The sequence below is a fragment of the Arctopsyche grandis genome, chromosome 2, assembly GCF_051622035.1.
Source record: "Arctopsyche grandis isolate Sample6627 chromosome 2, ASM5162203v2, whole genome shotgun sequence".
Lineage (NCBI taxonomy): Eukaryota > Metazoa > Arthropoda > Insecta > Trichoptera > Hydropsychidae > Arctopsyche > Arctopsyche grandis.
The window spans coordinates 21,682,297-21,709,495 of record NC_135356.1 but is presented as its reverse complement, the minus strand read 5'-3'; the positions used below and the strand labels follow the sequence as shown (position 1 = coordinate 21,709,495).

The window sequence follows — 27,199 nt, the reverse complement described above, 5'->3', positions numbered from 1 at the left end:
ACATTTTAAAAAATTCAATTGTTTGTTTATTTTACAAAACAACGCAGGTTTTGCAATGTTTACCCTAACAACGGAACAATGCGTTGTAATGACACTCATTCCCATTTTTGGGCGATTTTTTTTTCACAGTAATCTTCCCAGAATTGCATACAACAAATCCTGAAAGTTCCATCGTAATCGGTTCATTGGTTTAAGAGTCTATTCGAGACAGACAGACAAAAATTGATATTTATATATGTATATAGATTGTATTATAAACAGGTAATAGTGAAAGGTTTATTCAATTGATTGAATAAAATGTTTGTCAATTGTGAATTCGCATAAATTATCTTAACATTTTTGCAAAACTAGTCGATGACGATGACGATTGAATGTCGGGACAATCGACCTTCCTAATAGAATAGAGTGAAATAGCAAATATTGATTCACACTGTAATCAAATCTTTATCTTCGTTCCTTGGGTTGGGAAGTGGAACGTCTACATACATAAGACGGAACTGATATATGTATGTACATAGTAGCTTCCGCAGTGGAAGAGTTGAGTGGCAGAGGTTGTGGCACAGTGTTTTCAACTCATATTTTGTGTATAATCATTATGTGTAATGATGGTGTTTGGTACTTATACTCAATAGTTTGATCATAGATTTTGCCTTAGGAGACCTGTATGGCACCTGGTTGGTTGGGGTTAATGTATAATGGATAAATAAATAAATATGCAAAAATTATTTTGGTATAATTGCTTTTGGTAAAAAATTTAAATACTGTATGTTTCTATTTTTAATAAATAAATATGTTTAAAGCATATTCCATTCCATCCAAACGTTTTTTTTTAAATAGTGTAACGTTACATAGAGAGACGCCCCGTAGACCGGTGACGTCATGGTGACGCCGACCAATGGTGGAGTCGGGCGTTGCGGCCAATGGCTGCACCCGACTCCTTGACCAATGACTATACATGTTTACGTGTCATAACGTGTATGCGCTGAGCGCTGAATATTTATAAGTATGGTGCGCTCTCGAACGGTGGCATTCGGATCCTGACCTCCACCGGACGAGCAGCAATAAAGACTTTTTTGTACCTCGACCTGACTCCACTTACCTCTGAATACTCTTCAATAGTAACCCAACCTTATCACATACCAAAATATGCCTTATAAATAATACTACTTGCCTTTTATCTTTATTTCGTTTTATCGCTCCTAGTCTTACTCCGTCAAATCGTCCAAATATAAACGTATTTGATGCTTCATTTCTGATGGTTTAAGATGTCATTTCGTCAAATTTAACATATTTACTTGATTTAAAATATTTTAAATGCATTTATATTACGCATAAATCAATAAACCAGTTGTGACAACGGCTCTCAACTGGTGCTCCACAAGATTACACTGAGCAACAAAAATCACGTTTTTTTTTCTTGGCGGAGGGAAAAATAATCAATGTTTACTTAATTTGGCTCACCAAATTCAAATATGACAATGGTTTTTGTTGACTTTTTTTCATTTATGAGATGTAAGCGTTAAAAAAGCGCAATTTTTACATATGGTTGGCTTTTGCAGTATTTAACTCAATTACTAGTATTGCTATGCTAAAAGTGAGTATTAGAATCAATATTCAGATTTTTTTCTATTGATTGTGATTTTGTATTGCTATAAAATATTTATAATTAATTATCTCACGCATTTTAAAATTCAAAAATATACTTTTTTACACATTTTTTTTCTGTATTATTTTGAGTTTATTTCGCAAAAAAATGATTTTCATCAAATTTATAAGGATTGGTTTTCATGTCAGTATTTTTTGTTTTATCAAATTCGACCGGTAAACGTTAGGTGATTCTCCGGTAAGTAAAAAACGTGATTTTAAGTTTCTCAGTGTTATCAAAGACTATTTGCAATATATCAACATGAGCCAAAGCATATCTTACTTACATTTATTGCTTTAAAATACTTATGAAAATACATTTTATACAACCTTGATATATCAATAATTGATAGAATTATTAAACGTGTAGTAAAATAGTGTTCCGCAGCCTCAAAGGATTGGAAGCCACTGCACTGATTTTGTATTATATAAATATGTACTAACCTCACTAGTATATTGCATAATATTTATTTATGCTAATTTTAATTGTTCTCATCATACATTATTTTTGTTGAAAAAAATGACGAAAATTTTCATGTAAAGATTATTTTATTTCATTAAGTGGAACCGTTATAGATATGTATTATAATTAAAAATCAATGAAACATTTGAAAATTTTAGCAGGACATTTAACAAAAAATACAATAATATTTAAAACTACATACAGTTATCATCGATACAACACCTACATATGTACTTTTCACATACAACATACAGCAAGAGCGAAAAAAAGCCTACTTTTTTTATTATATTATTATTTTTTCCTTATATTATTACACAAACATATGTATACAAATATTGAACTGAAAAATATTAAATACAGCGAATATCAGGAATTTATTTATTAGGATTATGTAAAGGTATTATATTTGTATGTGTGTATTTTGCACGCTTTAGATAAATTCGCGTAATGAAACATAACATCTACCGGATAATTTCGCAAATGTACAATATCATCCCCTTCCAACCCAACCGTACCTATCCCGAACACTCGTCGTTAATTAACATTTTATATAAATATACACCTAGCAAACGCTTTTATATCAAAAATTAGCATCTCTCGCCGCTCCCACCTACGGATACGCTATTATTACATTGTACATTATATAATAAATCAAAAAATTTCAATATAAATTCATCGAAAAATAATATATAGATTACATTTTCATACAAAACGTTTTCAATAAGAGGCGCTGATTTCAAATAATATGTATACAAAAGCAAAATTTATGAATTGAATTACATAAAATCGTATTTTATTTTAGATAAGAATCAATCTTTTGGCAGAGCGCTGTCGCTCTTTCCTCTCGAATACGCCCTGGCCGCTGCCGATTTTCCTCCCAGCATCCGGTCCAAGAGGCTCTGCTTCGATTTTCTTCTCACGGCCAGCACTTCTCTGCATAGCTCGTGAAAAACTTCGCCTATTTGAGCCACCTGTTCGGCGGCTGCCACTTCGGAAAAACTGCATTCGAAATCTTTGGCCAGTATTTCACCCTCCTCTTGACTCACCTGTCGCAAAGAAGATAAAATTAGATCAGTGAGCCAAACTGAATTTATCTAAAGACACTTCACATACGAATATACATACATAGTAACAAACAAATAATATAATTAAATGATTAATGTTCGTTACGCTTTATAAATCGTTATTCTAATATTAATATTAATATCTTTAGACAAAATCTAAAGAAGTAATAAACAGTATAAAGATTAATAACAGTTTTATTTTTCACTGAATGTATAATACTCTTTTAATAAAGATTTTCACAAATTAGTATAGCGATAAGCTGTTGTTATATATCTTAAATTGTACTTCAACATAAATAGAAAGAAGATTTGATAAATTTGTGACATACATACATATGTTCATATTTATTTATAGAACATGCCATAATTAGAACCCTGTGATTAAAAATGTATTTAATATTATTACTTTTTAATTATTTTGTCATTAGTATTTTTATAAGAAGATGTACATATAGGTTATTTTCAATAATAAATGTTATCATAATGCTTCATTTCAGTTTACTTGGCAGTAGACAAATTCAAGATATCGATTCCTTGATTGGTCAAAGAGCTTTTGTTTTATCTTAACACTTGCTGCACTGTGATGGATAGCGAGTGAACAGAACTTTTATTTTATTTTATTTCTCCAAATATACTAAATGCAAGGTTTTCATATTTTAAATATCCCTCATCAAAACCTGTACGGTTCAAATAATGTCACGACGAAATAAAAACATTGATCAATATCAACAAATTGAATTATCTTCGCGAAAAGCCCCTTGTACAAGTGCCTCACAGAAGGGGGAGAGAGAGGGGGAATTCAGTACGCGCCGCACTCAACGGTCAGTGAGAGAATGATATCCACCTCGAAATGATGGCACTCCTTCAGCTGTCATTTTTTTTTATTCAGATTTTATATTATTCGACATTTAGTACATTTTTATAGCTAATTAAAATAATTAACCTCGCAGATTTTGCATTATTTCAAGTGAAAACACACCCGCACTTGTGTAACCTACATATGTCTATCAATCGCCGTATTGGCTCTCTGAAAGTGATAGGAAATGAACAAACAAGAGCGCTAATGAGCAAATATTTACAACATTACATATTGATATACAATAATTTCGCTTGCGTTATATAATATTTTCGCTCGACAATATCAAACAGTCGTCACTCAAAAACGCCGAAAATCATCAAAATTTTTTTTCCGAATATTGTACTATAAACAAAAAAGTTCAATTAAAATTCTACGTAAATCAACGTACATACAACAAAAGCATTCGATAGCGTACAAAATTGCATTCGGAACGTCACTCAAATGAAAAATTCAATTTTTCATAAATGATTCATATGTATATGTATATACTTGAGTATACGTACATATGTAGGTACTTACATATGTATGTATATATGTACATATAGCATTTTTTATATTCGAATTTTGTCATATTCGAATATTCAGAATGGTCCACGAGCTACACAAAAATGGATTCTGCAATGGCTTTCGAATCGAAGCCAGAAAGCATTGCATATAGTCTATGAAAAGATTCTATAACTTAAATTTTATTTAGCAAATCAAACATGTATAAATGTACTTTTTCTAAATAAAATATCAAAACTTCATCTATAAATACTATGTATTTATAGATGAAGTTATAAAATATCAAAACTATATAAATACTATATATAGTAAACCCGCTGTAAGAAGACACTTAAAAAGTTCTGTGTAAATATGTGTTATTTTAACAAACAAAAAAAGTTCAGAATGATAATTTGATTGAACCAGTATATATCGTAGTGAAAATTCTACATATAAATGCTTTGTTTTTGCTTTGAATGAATTAAAAAATGTTTTGTCTTTGACTGAACTTTTATATATAACACTTTGCCAGTACCACAAAGGGAACAAAATTGAGACGGGGAATCCGTGCAAGCGAACTACGCGGCGGACCATATCATAACAATCCACAACCACTACCACTACCTCAGGTGGGGCTGATTCTGGTTTCTGAACTTGGCTAATCCGATTGAACAATATCAATATGGACAACGTATTGAATTTATTGTAATTGAATTGTTAGCATTTTGAAATTTTAGGTAAAAGATTTTGATGGACTAGACTAGCCCCTCTACTCTAATGACGGCACGCCATTGATTGCTATCATAATGTATAAACAGTACAAAGCATTTAAAAATAATAAAAAATAAAGCAGTCCCCTATGTCAGCTACTTCCCATATTGACACGGCCTTCAATAAACTTCCACCCATCAAAAAAGTCATAGAACTATGTAGAACAGTGCCTAATACCATGTCACAATCAATTAATTTAGAATCTGATTTGATAGAGTTTTAGCTTAAGAGCAGACTTTGTATTAGGAAAGAGTTATGGAACTATCGTTACCATCTCTTCAACGTATATGTATATATGTATGTACATATCTAAACAAAAGTTACTAGAATTGTGGTTAGTGGAAGGCCAGCAAGACAAGCCAAAATTAGTTTAAAGTTTCACATAATGAAGATGAGTTTCTTCGCAATTTTAAAAGTAGCACTGGGTAGTATTATCTGGTAAGGCTTTGGCTCGTCGACCGCCTCGGGCGCAGGTTAATGTATGACGGAATTAAAGGAAACTTATGACCCAGCCCGTATATGCAATATAATTAAACTCGCATCAGGGCTGTCACTCGCTCGCATTATAATAATTTCGTAGTTGTCCTCACCTGTCTCAAGTGCACCATGTCACCCTTATTGCCGACCAGGCTCAAGGGTATATCCGGCTGAAGCTGTTGCTTTGCCCTGCGGACGTAGTTGAAAGATCCCCTGTCCGTTATTGAATACACCATGAATAAACCATCGGCCCATTGAATTATATCCGACGACGGCAACTCTTCTGAATTCTAAAAAAAAAATAGATATAACACATATATATAATATATATTGAAGAAATACTGGTAGAACGTTTTTGGACGAATTACACTGCGCAACAAAAAAAATTACCGAAGCGAATCTTTACTAAGTTTGAATCGCTGAGTTAGAATATGCTCTCGTTTAGGAGACATTTTACAGATTTTTGGCTTTTGAAATCTTTAATTCATCCGCTGTAGGAAGACACTTAAATAAAACACAAGACAATGTTCTATTGTCTGTACGAAATACTATTGGTCGGGAGGCAGTGTAAGGGAAAACAGTATGTACATAAGTGTCTTCCTACAGCGGATCAACTATTCTGTGCCAAAAGTAAGTATTTGAATCAATAGTCATATTTTTTTTTCTATTTATTGTGATTTTGTATTGCTTTGAAATACTTATAATAAATTTTCCAGCGATTTTAAAAATTCAAAAATATACTTTTTTCTTACACATTTTTTTTTTGAGTTTAATGAGCTAATTTCGCAAAATTTTTATGTTTACCAAATTTATAAAGATTGTTTTTTATATCATTATTTTTTTTTTTACCAAAACGCACAAATTTGACCGGCAAATGTAAGGTAAAAAACGTGATATTTTATTGCTCAGTGTTATCAAAGACTTATTTGCAACATTTCAACATGAGCCAAAATATATCTCACTGGTTTAGCAATTGTTCAAACGGTAGAAACATCATAGGTTCAAATTTAGACTAGAATAAAAAAAATATTAAATTTTCTAGATGATTACGAGTAATGTCTATCGCCGCTGGCACGATCTGCTTAGTTAATAAATCCAAATCACCGTCTCATGTTAGCGTTCGTCTAATTTTTATCATGGGTCAAATAAAATCAGCATCGCTAAAATCATTGATTGTTGTTGCGGTTTGTAATTATTATCTGTATACCTACATTTAATATATTGTGTATTAAAGATAAGTTTCGATTGAGGGCGCAAACACACTAAATCATATAGCAGGACTTACCTAAGTAGACTCCACCTTTCCCAGCTGGAAATTTGAACGCACGATTGCCGTACGATTCAGTGTGTTTACACCTTTAGGTTAAGGTACTTAGTCTTTTACATCCACTTTATTTGACCGATAAACTTCAAACTACACCAGCACTTTTCTGGAGAATAATAAAAGAGTTAGATCATCTCTCACCACAACATTTTAATCACAAACACTACGAATCGAAAAATTGAACCTAAATTTTACAACTTGACACTTCGTCTTACAAGATTTGAAATATAATAATTATTATGAGTTTTGATGTGAGATAAATTAGTTTCGCATACATTGATCAACCGTCATATATTATGTATATTATACGGGAGATCAATTTGGAATTACACATACGTTTTAGCTAAATGTGAGGTCGGTTTAACGTGTAAAACGATATTGCACAAAGACGAGACAACAAAAGAGAACTAAAATAAGAAAAATGTGTCTTTACCTTCGGACAAGTGTCTAGAATTTCAAACAGAACCGGCTCGCCGTCTACTAGCACCTCGTGTTTGTACCGGTTATCTGAAAAATCAACACAAATATGATTAAAAATACAAAAAACTATTACATTTGATATAAATATACATAACGGACTTGGCATAAAATTTTACATGAAACACAATATTATACAACTATCACGGTTTTGTTTACAATCATTCATCGAGTGAATGTTTCGTGAATAGTATGATATGTGATTTTTACGTTTTGTAATATCCAGAGCTGAATCAAATCCATTTTATTGAATTTAGAAAAATGATCAATATAGTTTAATGACCGTATTGAAATGTATAACTGAGATATAAATCAGACTTTCAGATTCATATTTCTTGTTTTTTTTACATTTAGGTTCATGAATATGTTTCTTATTTATAGGTTCGGTTCTTTACATATTCTCACAGACAGCACAAGTTGATAAAAATTGAAAGTGGTTTATGGAATTCGAATTATCGGTTGGTTCATTTGTTCGGAAATACGCGTGCGAAAAATCCAGGTTTTCACTGCACCGGAATTAAAATCGCAAGGAGAGGAAAAGCGGCTGGAATAAAATAAAAAAGGTCCATAAATTACAGGTATGACAAGCGCGCTCGTTCCGGAACCAAATCACAAATGTTCTGTTATCTAAGGCGCGTTATCTTTTTTTTATGAAAAGGGTATTTTCGCAGGTACGGAAGATATGGGATTTTCCATAAAGGTCATTCGGAAAAAAAACATCCATCGGCAACCTTATATTTTGATTAAATTTTATCGAACGTTGCCTCAAACGTTGCCTTATTGCTTTAAACATCCAACAAATTGTAATACATACATATATAAATATAAATATAAAGCAGTTTTATTAATCAAAATAAACATCATTGGCCATTGTTCCCAAGGTAAAATATTCATTTACAATTACGGGATTTACCCCTGAGCGACACCTATGTTATTACACTTGAGTTTAAACTACATATATAGATTATAAAATTGAAATAATATTCAAATAGTGGTGACAAATAATAGGTAGGATGGTATTGCTGATTTGATGAGGAACCGTTTCAAAAATGAAATCATATAAATTGACAAACTCTGATAAGAAACGATTGACTTGAAGTCAAAGGTATCCAAGTCCGACCAGCAGCACTGCATAAATACTCTGGATTAATTCTCTTCTCAGTGGTTACGATTAACGTAAGCACCAAACTACATATGTATGATTCAGTACATCATATTTTCTAAAAGAAATTGGCCAAAGAACTGTACTAGAATGACCTTGCTAACTTTGTTTGTTTGCATAAAATATTAACGACTTTTTATTTCGCTTTCCTCTATTAAACAATGTAAAAATATCATACATATATTTTTTTTCGATCGAAATAAATTTAATAAAAAAAAATATATATATATTTACTATTAGATTCACCATTTATACAATGTTTATATTATAAATACTGAGCGAAGCCGGGTAAAACAACAAGTAGATAATAAAATCAGTGTAAAAAGTTCAAGAAATCCCCAAATACACCGACACACACATTTTTTAAGGATCATGAAAACGTGATTAGTGATCGATTCTGAGTTCGATTCCTGGTAAAACAACTAGTAAATATATAAAACTGAAAATCACGACTCAAAAACCAGCAGTTGTGCACGACACGATGTCGTAACGCGCGATGTTTATACCGAAGTATTTTTTTCCTTGCTTTTCGATTAAAAAAGTGCGCCAACGCCCGCGCTCTAAGGGTTAACTCTGGGCTTTCGGGTTATCCGGCGAATCTGTTTTTCCCGCGCCGTTTTAATTTTAATTACGGCCAGGTGTATCGAGCCGGGGTTGAATGGGGATGGGGTAGGGGGTACGGGAGGATGAGGGTAGGAGCATCTGATAGTGGTTTCGGTTGGACGGGAAACCAATTTTTGGAACCACTGACTGATTAGATCTCCCGTATAGCCGCGCTACATACGCTAATATGCCCTTTTGTGGTTGCACGCGTTATAATCTAATTATTGCATTAGTCAATGTTAAGATTATATTTATTACATATAATGATCGTATACTATTAAACGAGATGATTTTTATAGTTGTATGTTTATCAACTTTATCTTGAACAATGGAGTAACGATTTTGAAATCTCATTCTAATTAAAATGGGTCTCGTTGAAATCTCATAATATATTCAAAAAATTATCATATTACAGTATTAGACTATAGTATCGAAATACAGAAAGCTTTACATATACATTTACTTATTCAGTATCATGTTTGCATACAATTTAATTTTTATTTTATCTATTATACGTATGTACATATGTACGTAGAATGAAAGATTATGTAGATGAAGTTTTGCGATCATACGAAAATTCAAACTCGAGATTTTGACTGATTCAAATTCGATTTAATGATCTAGAAAAATATGAGTGTGTATTTTTATCAATGCGTCTGTGTATTTTGGGGATTTTTTGAAAACCGTTAGTCCTGTCCTTAGTATCGCTTACTGAATTGCTTATCGATACGAAGTAAATTTATTTCAAATTTTTAGGTTTGCCGAAAATAGTACCTCCCCTTATGCTCGTCCTCTTTCTTTTCAGTTTTTGGATTAAATTATCCCCTAAGCCATTCAATGCATCGGACTGAAACTTTTTAACATGTAATAGTAATAATAAATTTCATACACCAATATTTTTTAAATATTTTTAAACGTCTCGAATACTAACCTTTCCAAGCTCCAAGTAATACAAAATAATTTATAATACACCTATATATGTATGCTAACTTGAAAAAACTGCATTCCATAAATAATATTCCGTTTGTTACAGACATTACTAACAAACTAACCAGTAGATTCTATGGCAGAATCACTAATAACCATACTAACACACTTGTGAAGAGTCTCGGTGATTACAACAAAATGTCTATACCCTTCAGGTATAAACACAGATTACCTAAATACAATCTGCTTTAGGTCATCGACTTTAGAGAGTCTTTAATTAATATTATGTATTAGATGTATGATGAGCATTTATAAGAATTGTAAATAGGTTTTTGGGCTCTTTTTCCTATTATGCTCTACATTAAAATTAGAATAATATAATACTTTGATTACTAACAAAATTAAATTAAAATTATAAAATAGAAAATGATCAGTAGATCAATAGCTGTTAAAATAGATATAAGATGTATTATGAACATAATTTCGGAATAATAAAAAGCATTTAAAAATGAAAAAAATATTTTGAACACAACCAGAAGTAGTGCGTAAACTCTCGAATATCGAGGCATTTTAAGTTTTTTTCCGAAATCGTTCAATGTATTGAATTGAAATTTCATATCTAGCTTTAGCTCAAAACCAAAAAAAATCGGATGTGACCAACCCATGACTTTATCTATGTATTTGAAGAATATAAGAAGGTCTTAAAATAAAATTCGATATTGAACCGTACAGACACATTCACACATACCGGCAGCATTATGAAATACTAATAGCTATGACAGCATTTTTGATACAAATTGAGCGCAAATGTAAAAGTTCTACTTCCGGTTGTCGGATTTTGTTCAATTTTTTTTATTACTTAAAATCACTATCAGTATTATACAAAAAAAATATTAGGAAGATTAAAATAATTTAAAAAGTCAAAATAAAATAATGAAATGTTGTTTTAAAAAAAAATACTACTTCCGGTTTACAAATTCTAACCAAAACCTAATCAGCTCTAAGTGATTACATAAAGAATACAAATATAATCAGCTGGATACGTTCAGGGGTGTGGACAAAATCGTGATCACAACATTTTCGACCTTTCTAAGAGGGAAATATCCCACTTCCGGTTGATTAAATTCAATGATTTTTTTTTTATTTTCATCACATTGATACTTGATTTTTTTGTAAAGAGCACACATGTTTAAGGGGTCGAAAAAAATAGTGGAAAAAAAATCGAATAAGAGTAAACTGCGACTACCGGTTGACAGACGCTTACCAAATTTTAAACATAACTTGATATTAAGCTTAAACTTCTAGATATGAATTTTTTTTATATGTACATCTTATATTTCCCAAATATAATACATATATAAAGTCATGGGTTTGTCACGTCCGACTTTTTTCCATTTCCCTTCGTACTAATTTTCAATTGTTTTTTTTGCGGAACAGATCTTGAGCGTTATAGAAGAGTTGACTGGGCGGTAATTGAGACTTTTATCAATCGAAGAAAATACGCCCCGTTTTTTAATATAAAACTCACCTTCATAAAATGAAAACAGTGTACATAAATATATAATTCTCCAGTGATTGAGTGATATAATATATGCATAGCGAATGTGAGTAATCGCATGAGGCTACCGGACCGCAGTTCGGCCGTTGCGGCTTTCCCGGGGAAAAAGTCGCCTGTTGGCCACAACCAGGCGTTTATATAAGCATTACGTACCCCATAATGTGTCGCTATGGTAATAGAGTGGTGTCACAGTGAGCTAACGAGAATTCAACGCGTTCGCAAAAACCGGCCATTAGCCCACTTTTTTTCAAACTCGACTTCTCGACGTAACGAAATAATCGAATCGGACGACGCGCTTTACGAGAGGGATGCGCGCCAGCCACTCTTCCTAATCAAATCGCTCCTTTATTTTCTCTCAACTTAACTGAACATATGTACATAAAGACTGGTGATCGACAGAGATGAAATCGACGAGAATGGTGACCCACTGCACTCCATATTATATTAGGGGGACCGAAAAGTAATCAAAAACACATTCTCAAATTCCCTGTCTGTGAAATTTTCCTATGCGATGAAGATGATCCTGAACTATAGACTATGGACAACCAATATTCATCAATAATTCCTCGATGGTTTGACGAGCATCTGAATCCACCATTGACGCCAGGATATCATCATCTAATTTTTAAGCTCTCATTTTCATGCGATCTTCCTGTCCCTATTCCCATTTTAAAAAAATTTATACCACCGATGACACTTGTTTAGTGTCAGAATATTCCCGGAAGTATCGGTGATTTTTTACTAAGCTTTTCTATGCTTTTTCACTGCTTCGTTTGCCTTTATTACTTGGTCTAACATAAACAGCATAAAATGACGCAAGTGCCCTTCCTCTATTATTGGTCTCGACATCCTTCCGCAGGTAGATTTTTTTTAAACAGAAACAATAAATTCACAACAATAACTTCAAGATAATAACAAAAATTAAGTGTTTACTGGACTGTGTCTCGACACAAACTGACTGCGAAAGAGCTCGTCGAAAATTTTTGATTACTTCTCGGTCCCCTAAATATACATATATATCTTCATTATGTATACGTATATAAGAGTAATTATTACTCGGAACATGTACATATATTCATATTACAATATATTACTCGTGATCCGCCATAACCCCCTCTACCCTTCTTTAAATACAAAAAAGACAAAACCAATCGAGAGAAACTTTGGCAAAATTTTTAAAATATCCTTCATAGATCGCGAAAAGCAACCTAGTAACATTTCAATTTTGCGGAACAGAGATATAAGTAAAGAGTCTGAAAATATTCACTCCGTGGATAAGCTGCCAAGGATAAAAGCCCCCTTCCCCTAATGAGTGTTGGTAAAAATGAAATGAGAAGTGTTTAAAGATGCAGATGAGACTTACGTAAATTGTATGTATGTATGTACATGCTATCTCATTCACCAACCATTCGACCCTCGATGGCCATTTACATTTCGTTTCTGTTTCGCATTGCATTTTGGTCAAGAAATACAAAATTTTTGTACGTAGTATAGCGTTCGGTAGAATTTGACTTTTTTTTGTTAGTTTTGAGTTCGTGTTTTGTATTTTGAAATATTTTCATTAATTTTAATACACAATGCAAAAGTTGTTGATATTATTAATTTATTTATGGAACACGTATATATTTTATATTAATGGAATTTATTTGTTTAGACGGTAAAAGTAATTGTCAACGTCATATTATGGACAGCAAAACTTACAGTATTATTATTGAAGACCTTGCATTGAATTATATTGTAATAATATTATACAGTTAAATTAGAAATGGTTAAAAATAACATTTATTATTTCATCTTTTTATGAAGTAAACATATATATATATATATATATATATATATATATATATATATATATATATATATATATATATATATATATATATATATATATATATATATATATATATATATATATATATATATATATATATATATATATATATATATATATATATATATATATATATATATATATGAGTGAAAAAGATAAAGTTATAGGCGTTTAAGTTATAAAAAATTTAAATATCACAAAACGAGTGGAAGGTGGAAAGTCAAAGAAACAAGGCTACTGGCCACGAAATGTCATCGTCTCCAAAATTATTGCATTCTTAATCCTGTTTATTACGATTATTTTTCACCATGGAACAATCGAAGTAATTTAAATTTCTATCGGTGAACAAACCGTGCATCTCAAGGCGATCGGAAGAATGTAGGAATATTAGCGAAGTAAATCATAGAAATATATGTTTTTTAAACGATAAAACTAATTGTCAACGTCATGTTATGGACAGCAAAGCTTACATTAATATTATTAAAGATCTTGCACAGACCTATATCGTAATAATATTATAAAGTTAAATAAGAAATAATTCATAAAAAATAAATATATTATTTCACGCCCTTTCAATGTTACACAATACATTGCACGAATGCGACAGCATGCTCGGTTCTCGTAAGTCTCACACTAAATCGGATGGACTATAGGCCTTCCTGAGTATACATATGTATATAAAAATAAAAATATATATAATCAGTGGCGGCTCGTCCATACGCACTGCGGTACTGCAGCACCCCCAAGGAAATTGAGAAAAAATTAATATTATTATATACATAAATGTATGTATATTATATGAAAATATCAATATTATTTAAGCGTTTATTAAGCTCACCCGCACACCGATACATCCAATAATGATCATACATCGCGGTACTAATATCAGAGAGTGAGGCATCGTTTATGATTGTGTGCAGTACGGTTTTCGTTGGAATATGCCAAGTGGGCGAAAGAGGGGCGCGGGGAGGGAGCTCGCGCTAGAAGCTTGGTCTCGTACTGCCACTCCCGGCTGTACGAGACAACACCTCTCACTTTTCGTCATTCCTTCTGCTTTCGTCTTTCCTTCTACACCTCTTACACTTTCTACATTTCTACTCTTCCTTCTAAACCTCACTGTAACAGTTTTATTTCTCATTTATTTGGCAAACTAATTTTTTTAAAAGCGATATTTGCACCTATTTTCGAAACAGAATCTTGGCTCTAACTGTTAATTAAGTGTATCAAAATCAAGAGAAATTGAGGCAATATTTTCAAGACCTTAAATCTTTTTCCGAAAATGCCGATAAAACAATAACAGATTCTACCAATTTACTGAATACATTAAATGATGACAATTTTTTATTTTGGTTAAAACTTTTTCACAAATTAATACCGCATGTAGAAATTATTTACAACCAAATGCAATCTATGTAGTAATATCGATGCATTTTAAATTAAAGAAAACTTTTATTCAAAACGCTTTACTAATGCCATTATACAAATACGAGATTATTACAGCGAATTGTCTTCATCTCAGTCTCAAGAAGCCAAAAATATGTGCGATGTTATTATTAAGGATATAAAAGAGAAATATACTTTTTCTAATCGATTAATAGCTGTGAAATTATTTAATAAAAAAAATTTTGAAAAATACTGAAAGAAAATGTCAATGGAAGATCTACTACTAACCGTTGAATCATATCCAATGCTAGATAAAGAAAAACTTCAAACTGAATTAGAAGTGTTTTACTCAAGGAAAGAAATGCATAGTATTAATGATTTATTAATATTTTTAAAACTTATTTTTGCAATCAATTTATGTAAAGTTCGTGTGGAATTAACAAAACTTATTCAAATTCTGCTTACAACTTCAACTACCTCAGAGCCAGAACGGTGTTTTTCATCAATACATAGAATAAAGACATACATATATAAGAAACACAATGATTCAGGAAAGATTGACGGCTTTGTCTATGCTGTCAATTGAAAAAAAATGATTATAAACAGTGAAAAATTTAACGAATAGGTGATAGACCTTTTTTCAAGGAAAAGGAAAAAAGACAGAAGAATCAATTTTTTAATGAAATAAAATACATACATATAATGTTTAATTTTGATAATTTTGATGTTAATAGTAAAATATTATCCAAATAAACATTTATTTTTATTTTTAATCAACCGCTGCACCCCCAGATATCTTATCCAGGAGCCGCCACTGTATATAATAATACATATAAAGAGACTGAAACAATATGCCTACCACATGCATTATGCGAGAAGCATGGCGAATCCAAGGTTGGATGTAAAAGGGAGGAGATTTGAGACAGCAGTCCATTTGTAAATGGAAAGCTCGATCAAGTTTTTAGTTCGGAAGCTCGTACAAACGACGAGCTTTGATCGTATCATACGCCGCACTGGTTACGCTCCAAACTCTGTATATCCTAGTTCGTGGTGAAGTAGTCACTGCTCAAAGCCCACGTGGCTCCGTCTCTCACGATGATGCTCGACAACGTTGCACCACTCTAGTGCTTTTCTAAAGTAGACTGAACGTTTGATTATAAACTGCAAGGTCCTCGACTAAACCCCTGGTGTTTGATTTCACTATACAACTTGTGGCACGAGGGCTCTGGAGCATGGCCCCCTTTATGTACATAGCACATATTTACTAGGCCTAGATATGTACATACATATATAGGTATACTGTGATCATTTCATTTTCTCAACGATTAAGAGTGTCTAGATTTATATTTCAAAATAGTTCAAATTCTGCTAGATCTTATAGAAGGATGGAACAACGCAACGATTATTTTAATCCACAAAAAAGGTGATAACAGCGATATCAAGAACTACCGAAGCATTAGTCTACTCTCAGCGGTATACAAGCTCTTCACATAGATTATTACAGAAAGGCTGAAGAATATCCTCTACGAAAACCAACCTATAAAACAGGCAGGGCTTAGGGAAAATTTCAGCACAATGGACCACCTCCAAGTAGTTGGCTAACTAATCGAGCGCGCCAACGAATATCAACGGCCATTGTGCCTAGGTTATGAAAAAGCCTTCGATACAGTTAGTCATAATGTAGTACTTAACGCTCTACAAACACAGGGAATGCCGGAACCCTATGTGAGGCTGTTAGCTGCAATTAGTGCTTCCAATCCCGGAAGGTTACTTCAGCACCGGGATTGCGATGCTGGGAATTTCCGATCACGGGATCCCGGTGCTAGCACTGGGATTTCAAATTTATAAGAAAAAAAGTTCAATTGCATGTTTTCATATTTCAAAAACGATCAATTGCATTTCGTAAACTCTCCCGATGTTTCACGCAAAAAATACTCCCATATTGGCGTACTAATTTTGAAAGTTTGGCTACATTCTTTTAATTTTCGGTTCGCATCCATAAATTTCTAAGATTAAATAAAACACATCCGAAAATGTAATAAAATAAAGTAAAAAACATCGCTTTGATACATTGATTCGTTTTTTACAAATAGTTTGTACCGTCTAGTAATTATTCATCGAAACACTCCACTTAATACAAAAAAACTCCAATTACATTTACTTTATGTAAAAAATTCGGATGTGACCAACCTACGACTTTATCTATATATTTGGGGAATATAAGAAGGATAAAACACAAAATTCGATAATCGAACATATGTATGTATGTATGTACATACACGTTCACACAAACCGGCTGTGAGCATTTTCAATACAAATTGAACACAAATGTAGGAAAACTTACACAAGACTAAAGTTCTACTTCCGGCTTACGAATTCCAACCAAAACCTTATCAACTCTATTTTAGTACAAAAAGAATACAAATATAAATTTTCAGCTAAATATGTTCAGCGCGTGGAAAGAATCGTTGTCAAAACATTTTTGACTTTTCTAAGAGGAAAAAATCCCGCTTCCGGCTTATTATATTTAATGATTTTTTTTTCATCACATTGATACTTGAACTTGATTATTGGACAATTATACTTGAATTTTCACGTGAAGAGCACACATGTTAAAGGGGTCAAAAAAAATAGTGGAAGAAAAAATTGAACAAGAGTACATTGCCACTCCTGGTTGACAGAGGCTTACCAACTTTTATACATAACTTGGTAAAATTTCAGTTCAATAAATTAAAGGATTTCTTAGAAAAACATAAAAAAAACCTTGATTCTCTAAATTAAAAGTACTTTCGGTTTAGGAAAAAATATTGGGGTATAATATTAATAATTTCTATTACAAATAAGAAATTTCAGTCCGATTTGATGAGTGGTTTGGGAGATAATTTAATTCAAAAACATAAAAAGAAAGAGGCACCTATAAGGGGAGGTACCATTTCCGGTCAACTAAAAATTTTAAAAAAAATTACAGTGTATCGATAAAAATGTCAGTAACCAATACTAAGTTCCAGTTTGATAGGACGAACAGTGTTCAAAAAATACCCAAAATACACTGACACACAATAAACATAAAGACACTCAAGTTTTTTCTAGATCACGAAAACGTGATCAGTGGTCGATTCTGAGTTCGAATCAGTTAAAATATGCTTCAAATATCATTGCGGTTGAGCACAATATCTGCGACACAATACAGGCCGTTCATACCATTTCGTGGAAACGGGTGGCAAACAAATGGACTATGACTGTCATTGCTCATCCCACCATTGTTCATTATTTAATGTTGTTTTATGTTGTTTTCCATATTATTTTTGTAAAATAATATTTTTAAAGAAATTTCTGCCAGCACCGGGATCCCGGGATTGGAAGCCTTAGCTGCAATATATAAGAACGCCACAACCTCGGTTAAACTTTTTTCAGGTACAGATACATTTAGCATAGGAAAAGTGGTAAAACAAGGAGACACCATATCTCCTAAACTATTCAATGCGGTGCTTGATGGAGTTTTCAGGAATTGGAGTGGGACGTAGCAGGAGCAAAAACCAACGGTCGCTTTTTGAATCATCTTCGGTTCGCAAACGATATAGTTTTAATATCTCGTGACCCAGCTGACCTACTCAACAGACTAACCCAGATGGATAGATAAAGTAGGAAAGTAGGATTAAAAATAAACGTAGATAAGACCAAACTAATGTTCAATAGTTATTGCATGCCTGATAGCATCTCATTAGATGATAAACCAGTAGAAGTAGAAAAAAAATATTTATATTTAGGTCAAATAATTGACATGTCCGGTAGTAAAGATGAAGAGATAAAGAGACGTATGAAATTAGGATGGAGTGCATTTGGACGAATGAATATTGTTTTTAAATTAAAAAAGCCACTCTGCCTGAAGAAAAAGATCTTATATCAATGCGTTTTGCCAGTGATAACGTATGGATGTGGAACTTGGACACTGAACGCCAAGATGTTACACAAAATTCAATGCACTCAAAGAAGTATGGAACGCGGTATACTCGGCATAACGAGGAATGACAGGAAGCGGAACACGTGGGTGAGAAGTATGACAATGGTAGTGGACATAGTAGATAGAGAAATGCGTGGGGTGAGATGGATGAGAGTGGCACAAAACAGAGATGAGTGGAAGCGTGTTGGAGAGGCCTTCATCCAGCGGTGGATGGTGAATGGCTGTAGATGATGATGATGATAGATATATATACATATATATATATATATATATATATATATATATATATATATATATATATATATATATATATATATATATATATATATATATATGTATATATATGTATATATGTATATATATATATAAAAGGACGCGATGTATGTATGTATGTATGTAATTCTGTTGGCATGTACATATATTATAATTTTTTAGGGTATATACCGTTATATCGATATACATATGTACATTAACCGGTATATATGTACAATTAAATCGATTGTAGGAAAAAACATTTATCGTTTACCGGTTTATGAAATTTTACAGTAAATTGGATTCCCTAATACGTACATAAATACATACATACATATGTATGTACATATATAATACATTCGATGATGACATGGTATGGAAATGTACCTTAGTACATAATTTCACATACAAAGGAGTAGGAATTCGCTTGTGAAATGTATAATATATGTATGTATATATGTATGTACATATACATATATATATATATAAACAAGATTCGATTGATTAGATTCTGCATCTTCCTACATACAATGTATCGTATTACATACTGTAATTACACGCATTCGTGGCTTAATTGAATATGGATCGCATTGCCGGTGGATCCATTCCTTATTTATATATAGGTACATACATATAAAGTAAAGTAAAGAGATCAACTCAAAATAAAATAAAATTATATCGCGCGCTCATATTACCATTATTAACCTATGCTTAACCTGTATGGAATAACGCCTCGAATACTAATCTTTCCAAGCTCCAAGTATTTAACCTCTATTTAACCTGCTTTCTGGGAGCCTTGATGTTTTTACTTCATCATACAGTTCTGTCAGGCAGCATATTTTAAATGACTTCTAGCTACATACATATTTACACATGTTGTTTTCATTTTGTAATTTTATTATTTAGCATAATGTGTATGTATGTTGGTTTTATCTTTATTTATCTATGTGTGCTATTTTTTATTTATATATATATATATATATATATATATATATATATATATATATATATATATATATATATATATATATATATATATATATATATATGAGTAATTTATCTTTATTTATGTGTATTTATGTGTTTATGTGTATATGCATGTATAATGTTTGTATGTTTATGGATGTATGTAATGTATGTGTATGTGTATATGTATATGTATATGTGAATGTATGTACATATATGTGAATATATATATATATATATATATATATATATATATATATATATATATATATGTATATATGTGTAGGTGTGTATGTATGTATGTATATGTATATATGTGTATTTTTATATTTATGAATGTATGTATGTGTATTTGTGTATACGTGTAAGAATTTGTAAAATAATTTATAATATATACGAACTTGAAAACACCCATATATACGAACTTGAAAAAACTGCATGCCATATATAATATTCCGACATTACTAACAAACTAACCAGTAGATTCTATGACAGAATCACTAATAACCATACTAACACACTTGTGAAGAGTCTCGGTGATTACAACAAAATGTCTATACCCTTCAGGTATAACACACAGATTACCTAAACACAATCTGCTTTAGGTCATCGACTTTAGAGAGTCTTTAGTTAATATTGTGTATTAGATGTATAATAAACATTTATAAGGATTGTAAATAGGTTTTTGAGCTCTTTTTCCTATTATGCTGTAGATTAACATTAGAATAATATATTATAATACTATGATTACTTACCAAATTAAATTAAATTGTAAAATAGAAAATGATCAGTAGATCAGTAGCTATTAAAATAGATATAAGATGTATTGTGAACATAATTTCGTAATAATAAAAAGCATTTAAAAAATAAAAAAAGTAAAGAGGCTAGGTAAGGTATCGTCAAAAAGAATAAAGTATATGTAGAGTAAAGTATACATTGCTTATTTTTGGATATCTATGTTCATATGAGCCGTTATAATGGAAAGTGGTATTAGTCCACTTTTCTTCATTTCGAGAAATATGTATCTCGAAAACATTCAATATAATTTTTTACGTTCATCAATATTTTAAAAATACTGATCGCCTGTTATTCGTTTATTCTGCTTTTTCGAGATTCTGGACATATCGAAATAAAAGAAGTGATAACAATTTGTGAATTAAGTCAAATAGAAATATTGTTTTTAGAACTGAAAATTGGACTTCCACCACTTTGAAATATAACAGGTCATACATACTACATAAATGTATTATAGATATGTACGTTTAAACGGAGTCAGTTACATCCATACAATGATTCGGCATTGCTGCGACATTACGACGAATTATCGCTTCGGAACGAATTCGTTGTCCCATTTTTTCCGACGTATCTCACCGTGACGATCGCTAGGGCTTTCAAACTTTTTATAATCTTGATGAAATTTAGGCATTTCAAATAAAAATCGTTTATTAATATATGGATACTTTAGTCGAATACTCATTTCATTATTTTCCACCCCCTTCAGAATTTTTCAAATCTCCGAAGAAATTTCAGAACATTTTCTTTAATCAAAAAATATGACATTCATGGCAACAGCAGTCGTCAATTTCAAGTACACTTCATAAGATCAATAAGAGAGTCATCAATTAAGATGACTGGGTCATGTTCTACGGGTAAATAAATATTTTATCGAATGTACGAAACACTTTCATAAGCTCAAAGGCCAATTGAGTAAAATTCAACATTATATGTACATAGCCTTATCTTATATATATAAAAGCGAAACGGCGTTTGTAATTCATTTTTGATTGGCTGGATTGGTCAATGACGTTTGTGATTGGTCGGTCGTTAAATCATTTTTTTTCAATTCAAATATATTTAACAAAAAAAAATGAAGATTTTTTTAATGATTCGACGGTATTCTCACTACTAGGTTGCATTTCCATTTCTAGTTACTTTATTATATCCGTGCTAAAATGGAATAGATCGTCAAAAATGGAATCAAGCAATGCCGGGTAGCACCACTAGTATAATATAAAACAGGAACTGTTTAAAACTTGTCTTAGTGTGCTAAAAAAATCCGCTAGCCACTGTGCTGGACGCCAAGTTGAAATTGTGTTTTATGTTGAAATAATGCAAAATCTGCGAGTTTAATTATCTTAATTATCTATAAAAATCATTTCATCGTGTATTAAACAACAAATAATATAAAATACATAAGTGCGAGAAATAACGACTGAAGCAGAGCCGTCATTCCAAGGTGAATATCATTCTCACCCTGACCGTTGATCGCAGCGTACTGATTTTCCCCACTAGATCACATCTGTGAAGCACGTATACATGGGACTTTCCGCTAAAATAATTATTTCTCTTGATATTGATCAATGTTTGTATTTCGTAGTTATATAATTTGAATCATAGAGGTTTTGATGAGGAATACATAACATATGAAGACTCAGTATATTTGGAGAAATAAAATAAAATATAAGTTCTGGTCACTCGATAGAGATAGCATCACAGTGCAGCAAGTGTTAAAGACTTTGCGAACCACAGTTTGAGCGCCGATATCCTATCGTAATATATAAATATGTCGGCGCCGTCGAGCCCGACTCAAATTTTTCGACCACACTGTAGCTATCTACATACATACCGTTGAGAATCGATCGGAATTCTGTGCGAAAACACACAAATTATATGTATATATCCCATGAAGACTGGCACTAATCTATCGCAATTCGCAGAGAATAAAAACAAAACGATCGGACAGTTCAAAACGAAGCATCACCAAACAACTCGTTAGTATTGCTGTTTGCTTTAAATGGTATCCATGTATAAAACTACACGACAGGGTTATTTTATATTAAATTTCAAAAGGTATTAAATTTTCAAAAGGTATTAAAATTAATATTTAAACCTGAGACCATGAACGATCTTCAAACGAAAATTGTAAATTGTATTAATAAAACAATAGCCTCGGGTGTGCTTCATGTATCAATTTCTTTCCAAAAATTACAAGTTGAAATATTAACTTACTATTTATTATTATTAATACAACACTAATGCTTATTAATAATAATCAAAATTCGCAAAACTTGAATTTACAAACAATCATACGTAGATATGTACATTTATTTATTTATTTAACATAGGCAGCAAAGCCGATAGATCCAAAGGGTTTGACTTATGCATATGTTACAGTGAAAGCATATTTCAAGTGAAAATATATTTTCACCATTTCAAGCAGTGAAAATGTATCAAACAATGAATCTAACTTCTAACTCTATAAATTTAACCCTAACAACCCAATCTTAAATGAATGGAGCCAACCCTTACTTAACCTAACCTATCCTTACCCTTAAATAATACTAACCCTAGCAATCTTATCTTAAATGAATAAACCCAACCCTGAAAATGTAACTTGTTATGATTTCACTGAAACGTCAGTGAAAATATAATTTCACTGTGACACATATACATACATACATATAAATTAAATGAAAAAAATAAAACATTCCAGAAAATAATAATAAAATAAAAATAAAAATTACAATGAGAGGAAAAAGTAAACAAGAAAAATAAATAACAAAATAAAAGAAAATACACATTTGTACCTATACAATAAATATATCATTTTTAATAATTTTATGCCTGAATATATAAATAAAAAAATACTGTTTAATAGTTGATCCGTTATGTAAATCTACAGTTTTAACTCTAGAAACACCAAGTTTGTTATATGTATTAATTATCTCATGCTTATTTAATATTTTTAATTTTTGAGATAACGAAAAAGGTATATTCATACTTGCACAGCACAGACAGGCCACTGCACACCGGTTGTATATGGAGACATTCATATGCTCCGTAATGTATGTACATATGTATGTATGGCTAAGAATATTATACAGCAGCAGTTTTTTTACACCCTTTTAAAAGTTTAACAGCGTGAATTAAAATGAAATGAATTCCATTAGCATATCCAGGGTTGAGCCTGGTATTTAAAGCTAGTCTCCAATAGAACATTACGAACCGTTCAAATTGTTTCGTGGCTAAAATTCGAATGCGGGCGATTCCTCGTTATCACAATAACAATAAACACACGAGCAAACATTGCCAAAACATTGCTAAAAGCAAATTGCATCTCTCTTCGGTACAGCGGCGATGTGAATTTCAGCGATCGACAACCTTTTCACAAGTCGAAACGATCGATCAATCACGAGTGGTCAAAAACTTTTCAACGGAAGCGATAATAACGCCAAAGGCGAGTGATTTCTTGACGCGAACTAAACGATCGCCTACAATACTTAATACATACATATGTATGTACCTATATATACATACATATATACATAGGTATATTAATCTACAGAGTGTGCCCAAAAAAAACCCCAAACCTGTACAGATCAATTATATGTAAATTTATACAATCATAGCATATGTGATAAAAATGAAATAAAAACATTACTTAACATAAAAATTTTCACACTTTAATCATATTTATAATAAGGTAACGAAGTAAAGTAAAATAAAATGGTATTTTTTACCATTCAATCTGCATTTTGGCTCGAATCATGTGACACGGCTTGTTTAGGTAGACTTCAGCTGTGACGGGCGTATCCTCATGTCATTGTTGAAAGTCTATTCATCCTGGTACAACACAAAACGACAACTGCACGTAAACAGCAGTACGAAATGTATCCTTTGGTACATTCTATGTATATGGACACATTAATATGTACGTGGTGTAGATGTAACAGCAGTAGCCGACAAAATCTATTCGTATTATACAGCAGTACATGTCACTGTAACGTATCGAGTAAAATGAACATTTCGTTGATTTAAAAATGTTAATTCAAGCAAAAATTCTATATATTCTGAAAAATCTATTATACATATTTTGATTGAATACTTCACATGCAATGTACATAGTACCAAACATGTATGTAAATTTCTTTGATGCTATGATTTTTGAACAACTTTGAAACGCCTGTCAATGTAAACGACCCTGTCGAATTATATCTGTATAAATATTTAGACCGAAAATAGATTATTTAGTCGATCTTTCATCGAACGATTTATACATTTTTTACGGTCCAATAAGTTTGGCAAACCGAATCGAGTCGAGCTCCACTTTTCCTTCGATTTATTTTTGAATGAACGCAAAATTCAAAACAGACCTTGTCAAAAATGTATCAAATATAATACATACCTACATACATATATGTACGTATGTATGTATAAAGCCTAGGCAAAGTATTGCCCGCGAGCTATATACTGGCAAATACATAACCTTTCTTTTTTTTTATGAAAAGCATTATTAGTATTGAAATACAAGCCGGAACATGCTATTTATTTCATATATGTACATACATAAATTTCCCGAAAAAATGCTTTTACACACAAAAAATAACACTATTCATGCCGCAATGAATCACTTAGTCGATGCATTAACTACCACTGGACTCGAACATACATTTTTTACACAAAAAAATAGTTCTTTTACAATTCAAATACATACATATACATATATGTTTGTATATAATTATAAAGTATTTTCTTATTGCTCAAAAAATTGCCGCATATACAAACCCCTTAAATATAAAAAAAAAGGCAAAGATTGGTAGAATTGTCAACACGCCGTTATAATAAATAAAAGTAGGCAAAAATTTGGAATAATCGCTTCGGCCAGGGGCGCCACACTCGTCTTTTTCGGTGGGCCGGCCTTTTCATTGAAATTTATCGCCGCAAGAGTGGGTCGCGTTTATCGTTTCGAAAACTAACGTCCGACGAAAAAACAAAAACAAAAACGGAACGAGAATTTTCCGGATGGCGCTCGAGTATCAACTTTGTGACCCCTGGCGGTGACAAACGACCATTTTTCTGACCATCGACTTTTTTTGCGACGATGCGTGGTTTTGGCACCCCTCGCCTATTCTCATTATTCGATGAATTATTTCGCGTGCGTCGAAACGTGCGCTTTTTTAAAACGCGACCGTTTCATTTGAAAAATGACGGCTTTCGCCAATTTCAAAGCGACTGTCTACCGCTGATATTTCATCGATCAGCTCTTTTGGTGAGTTCTAGAATGTTTCTAGAACTTGAAACTTGTGAAAACTTTGATACAACAATTAGCTAGTAAGAGCACGGCACAAGTTGGTGCATCTAGCAATGCTTCGATGATACTTAACTCGAAACTATTGCCAAATTGAAACGGCTTTGTCTAACATAATTAGTGAGTCAACTTCTCAAATAGCATGTTTCCGTTTCAATAGAAATTGTTATGAAAATAAAAATAAATTATAATCATTCAAATATCAAACACAAATGAAACATGAAAGTGGATGTTTATTTCTAGTATTTGATTCGTTTGATTTAGTACTGTAAAGATGTATTCATAATAAGCACAGTATAAATATAGGTACACGTAGCCAGCAAGTACGGAAAACATTATTTGGTACGTTCGTTTGCTATGTAAACCTACAGTTTTCAATGTAGATTTACATTGCAACAATGCGTTTTGTAATTTTTTTTTAAATGTAGATTTTAATATGTAGCCAGCAGCATAGCTCAGAGTTTCCGGGGTTCCAGCCCAAGATTAACCTTGATTGAAAAAAATTTATTCGGAAGTATTTCTTGGATATTTGTGACTCCAAGTCGATCGTTTCCTATCAGAGTTTGCCAATTTATCTGATTTCATTCTTGAAGCGGTTCCTGGAAGCATCCTTGAAGTTGGCAAAACCATCCTACTCACTATCTCACCATTTTTTTAACATAATTTCAAAATTTGGAATATATTATATTCACAAATGAAAATATAAATTTATAAATGTATATATGTATAAGTTAAATAACATAGGCGTCGCTAAGTGGCAATAATGGGCAAAATATAAATTTTATTGAAAAAAATGTATATAATACCTACATATATTATTTATCGTGGCAAAAAAAATTGGATTGTAATTTTATTAAGTTGACTACTATCCGTTTACTGCAAAAATCTTTTGCCGATTGCAGTTTG

The 27,199-nt window shown here is 31.8% G+C and overlaps 1 protein-coding gene across 8 annotated transcripts in view; it reads right to left on the bottom strand.

Moving 5' to 3' along the window:
- Window positions 1–2,178: 2,178 nt before the first annotated feature.
- Window positions 2,179–27,199, bottom strand: part of LOC143922595 (ras-related and estrogen-regulated growth inhibitor) — a 72,243-nt gene continuing 47,222 nt past the window's right edge. For all 8 annotated transcript variants that reach the window (XM_077445904.1, XM_077445905.1, XM_077445908.1 and 5 more), the window contains exons 4-6: window positions 7,519–7,592; window positions 5,875–6,051; window positions 2,179–3,153 (exon numbers count right to left, since the gene is read on the bottom strand). In XM_077445904.1, the coding sequence (XP_077302030.1) occupies window positions 2,917–3,153; window positions 5,875–6,051; window positions 7,519–7,592 (488 nt within the window). In that variant the 3' untranslated portion in view covers window positions 2,179–2,916. The remainder of the gene's footprint in view (window positions 3,154–5,874; window positions 6,052–7,518; window positions 7,593–27,199) is intronic.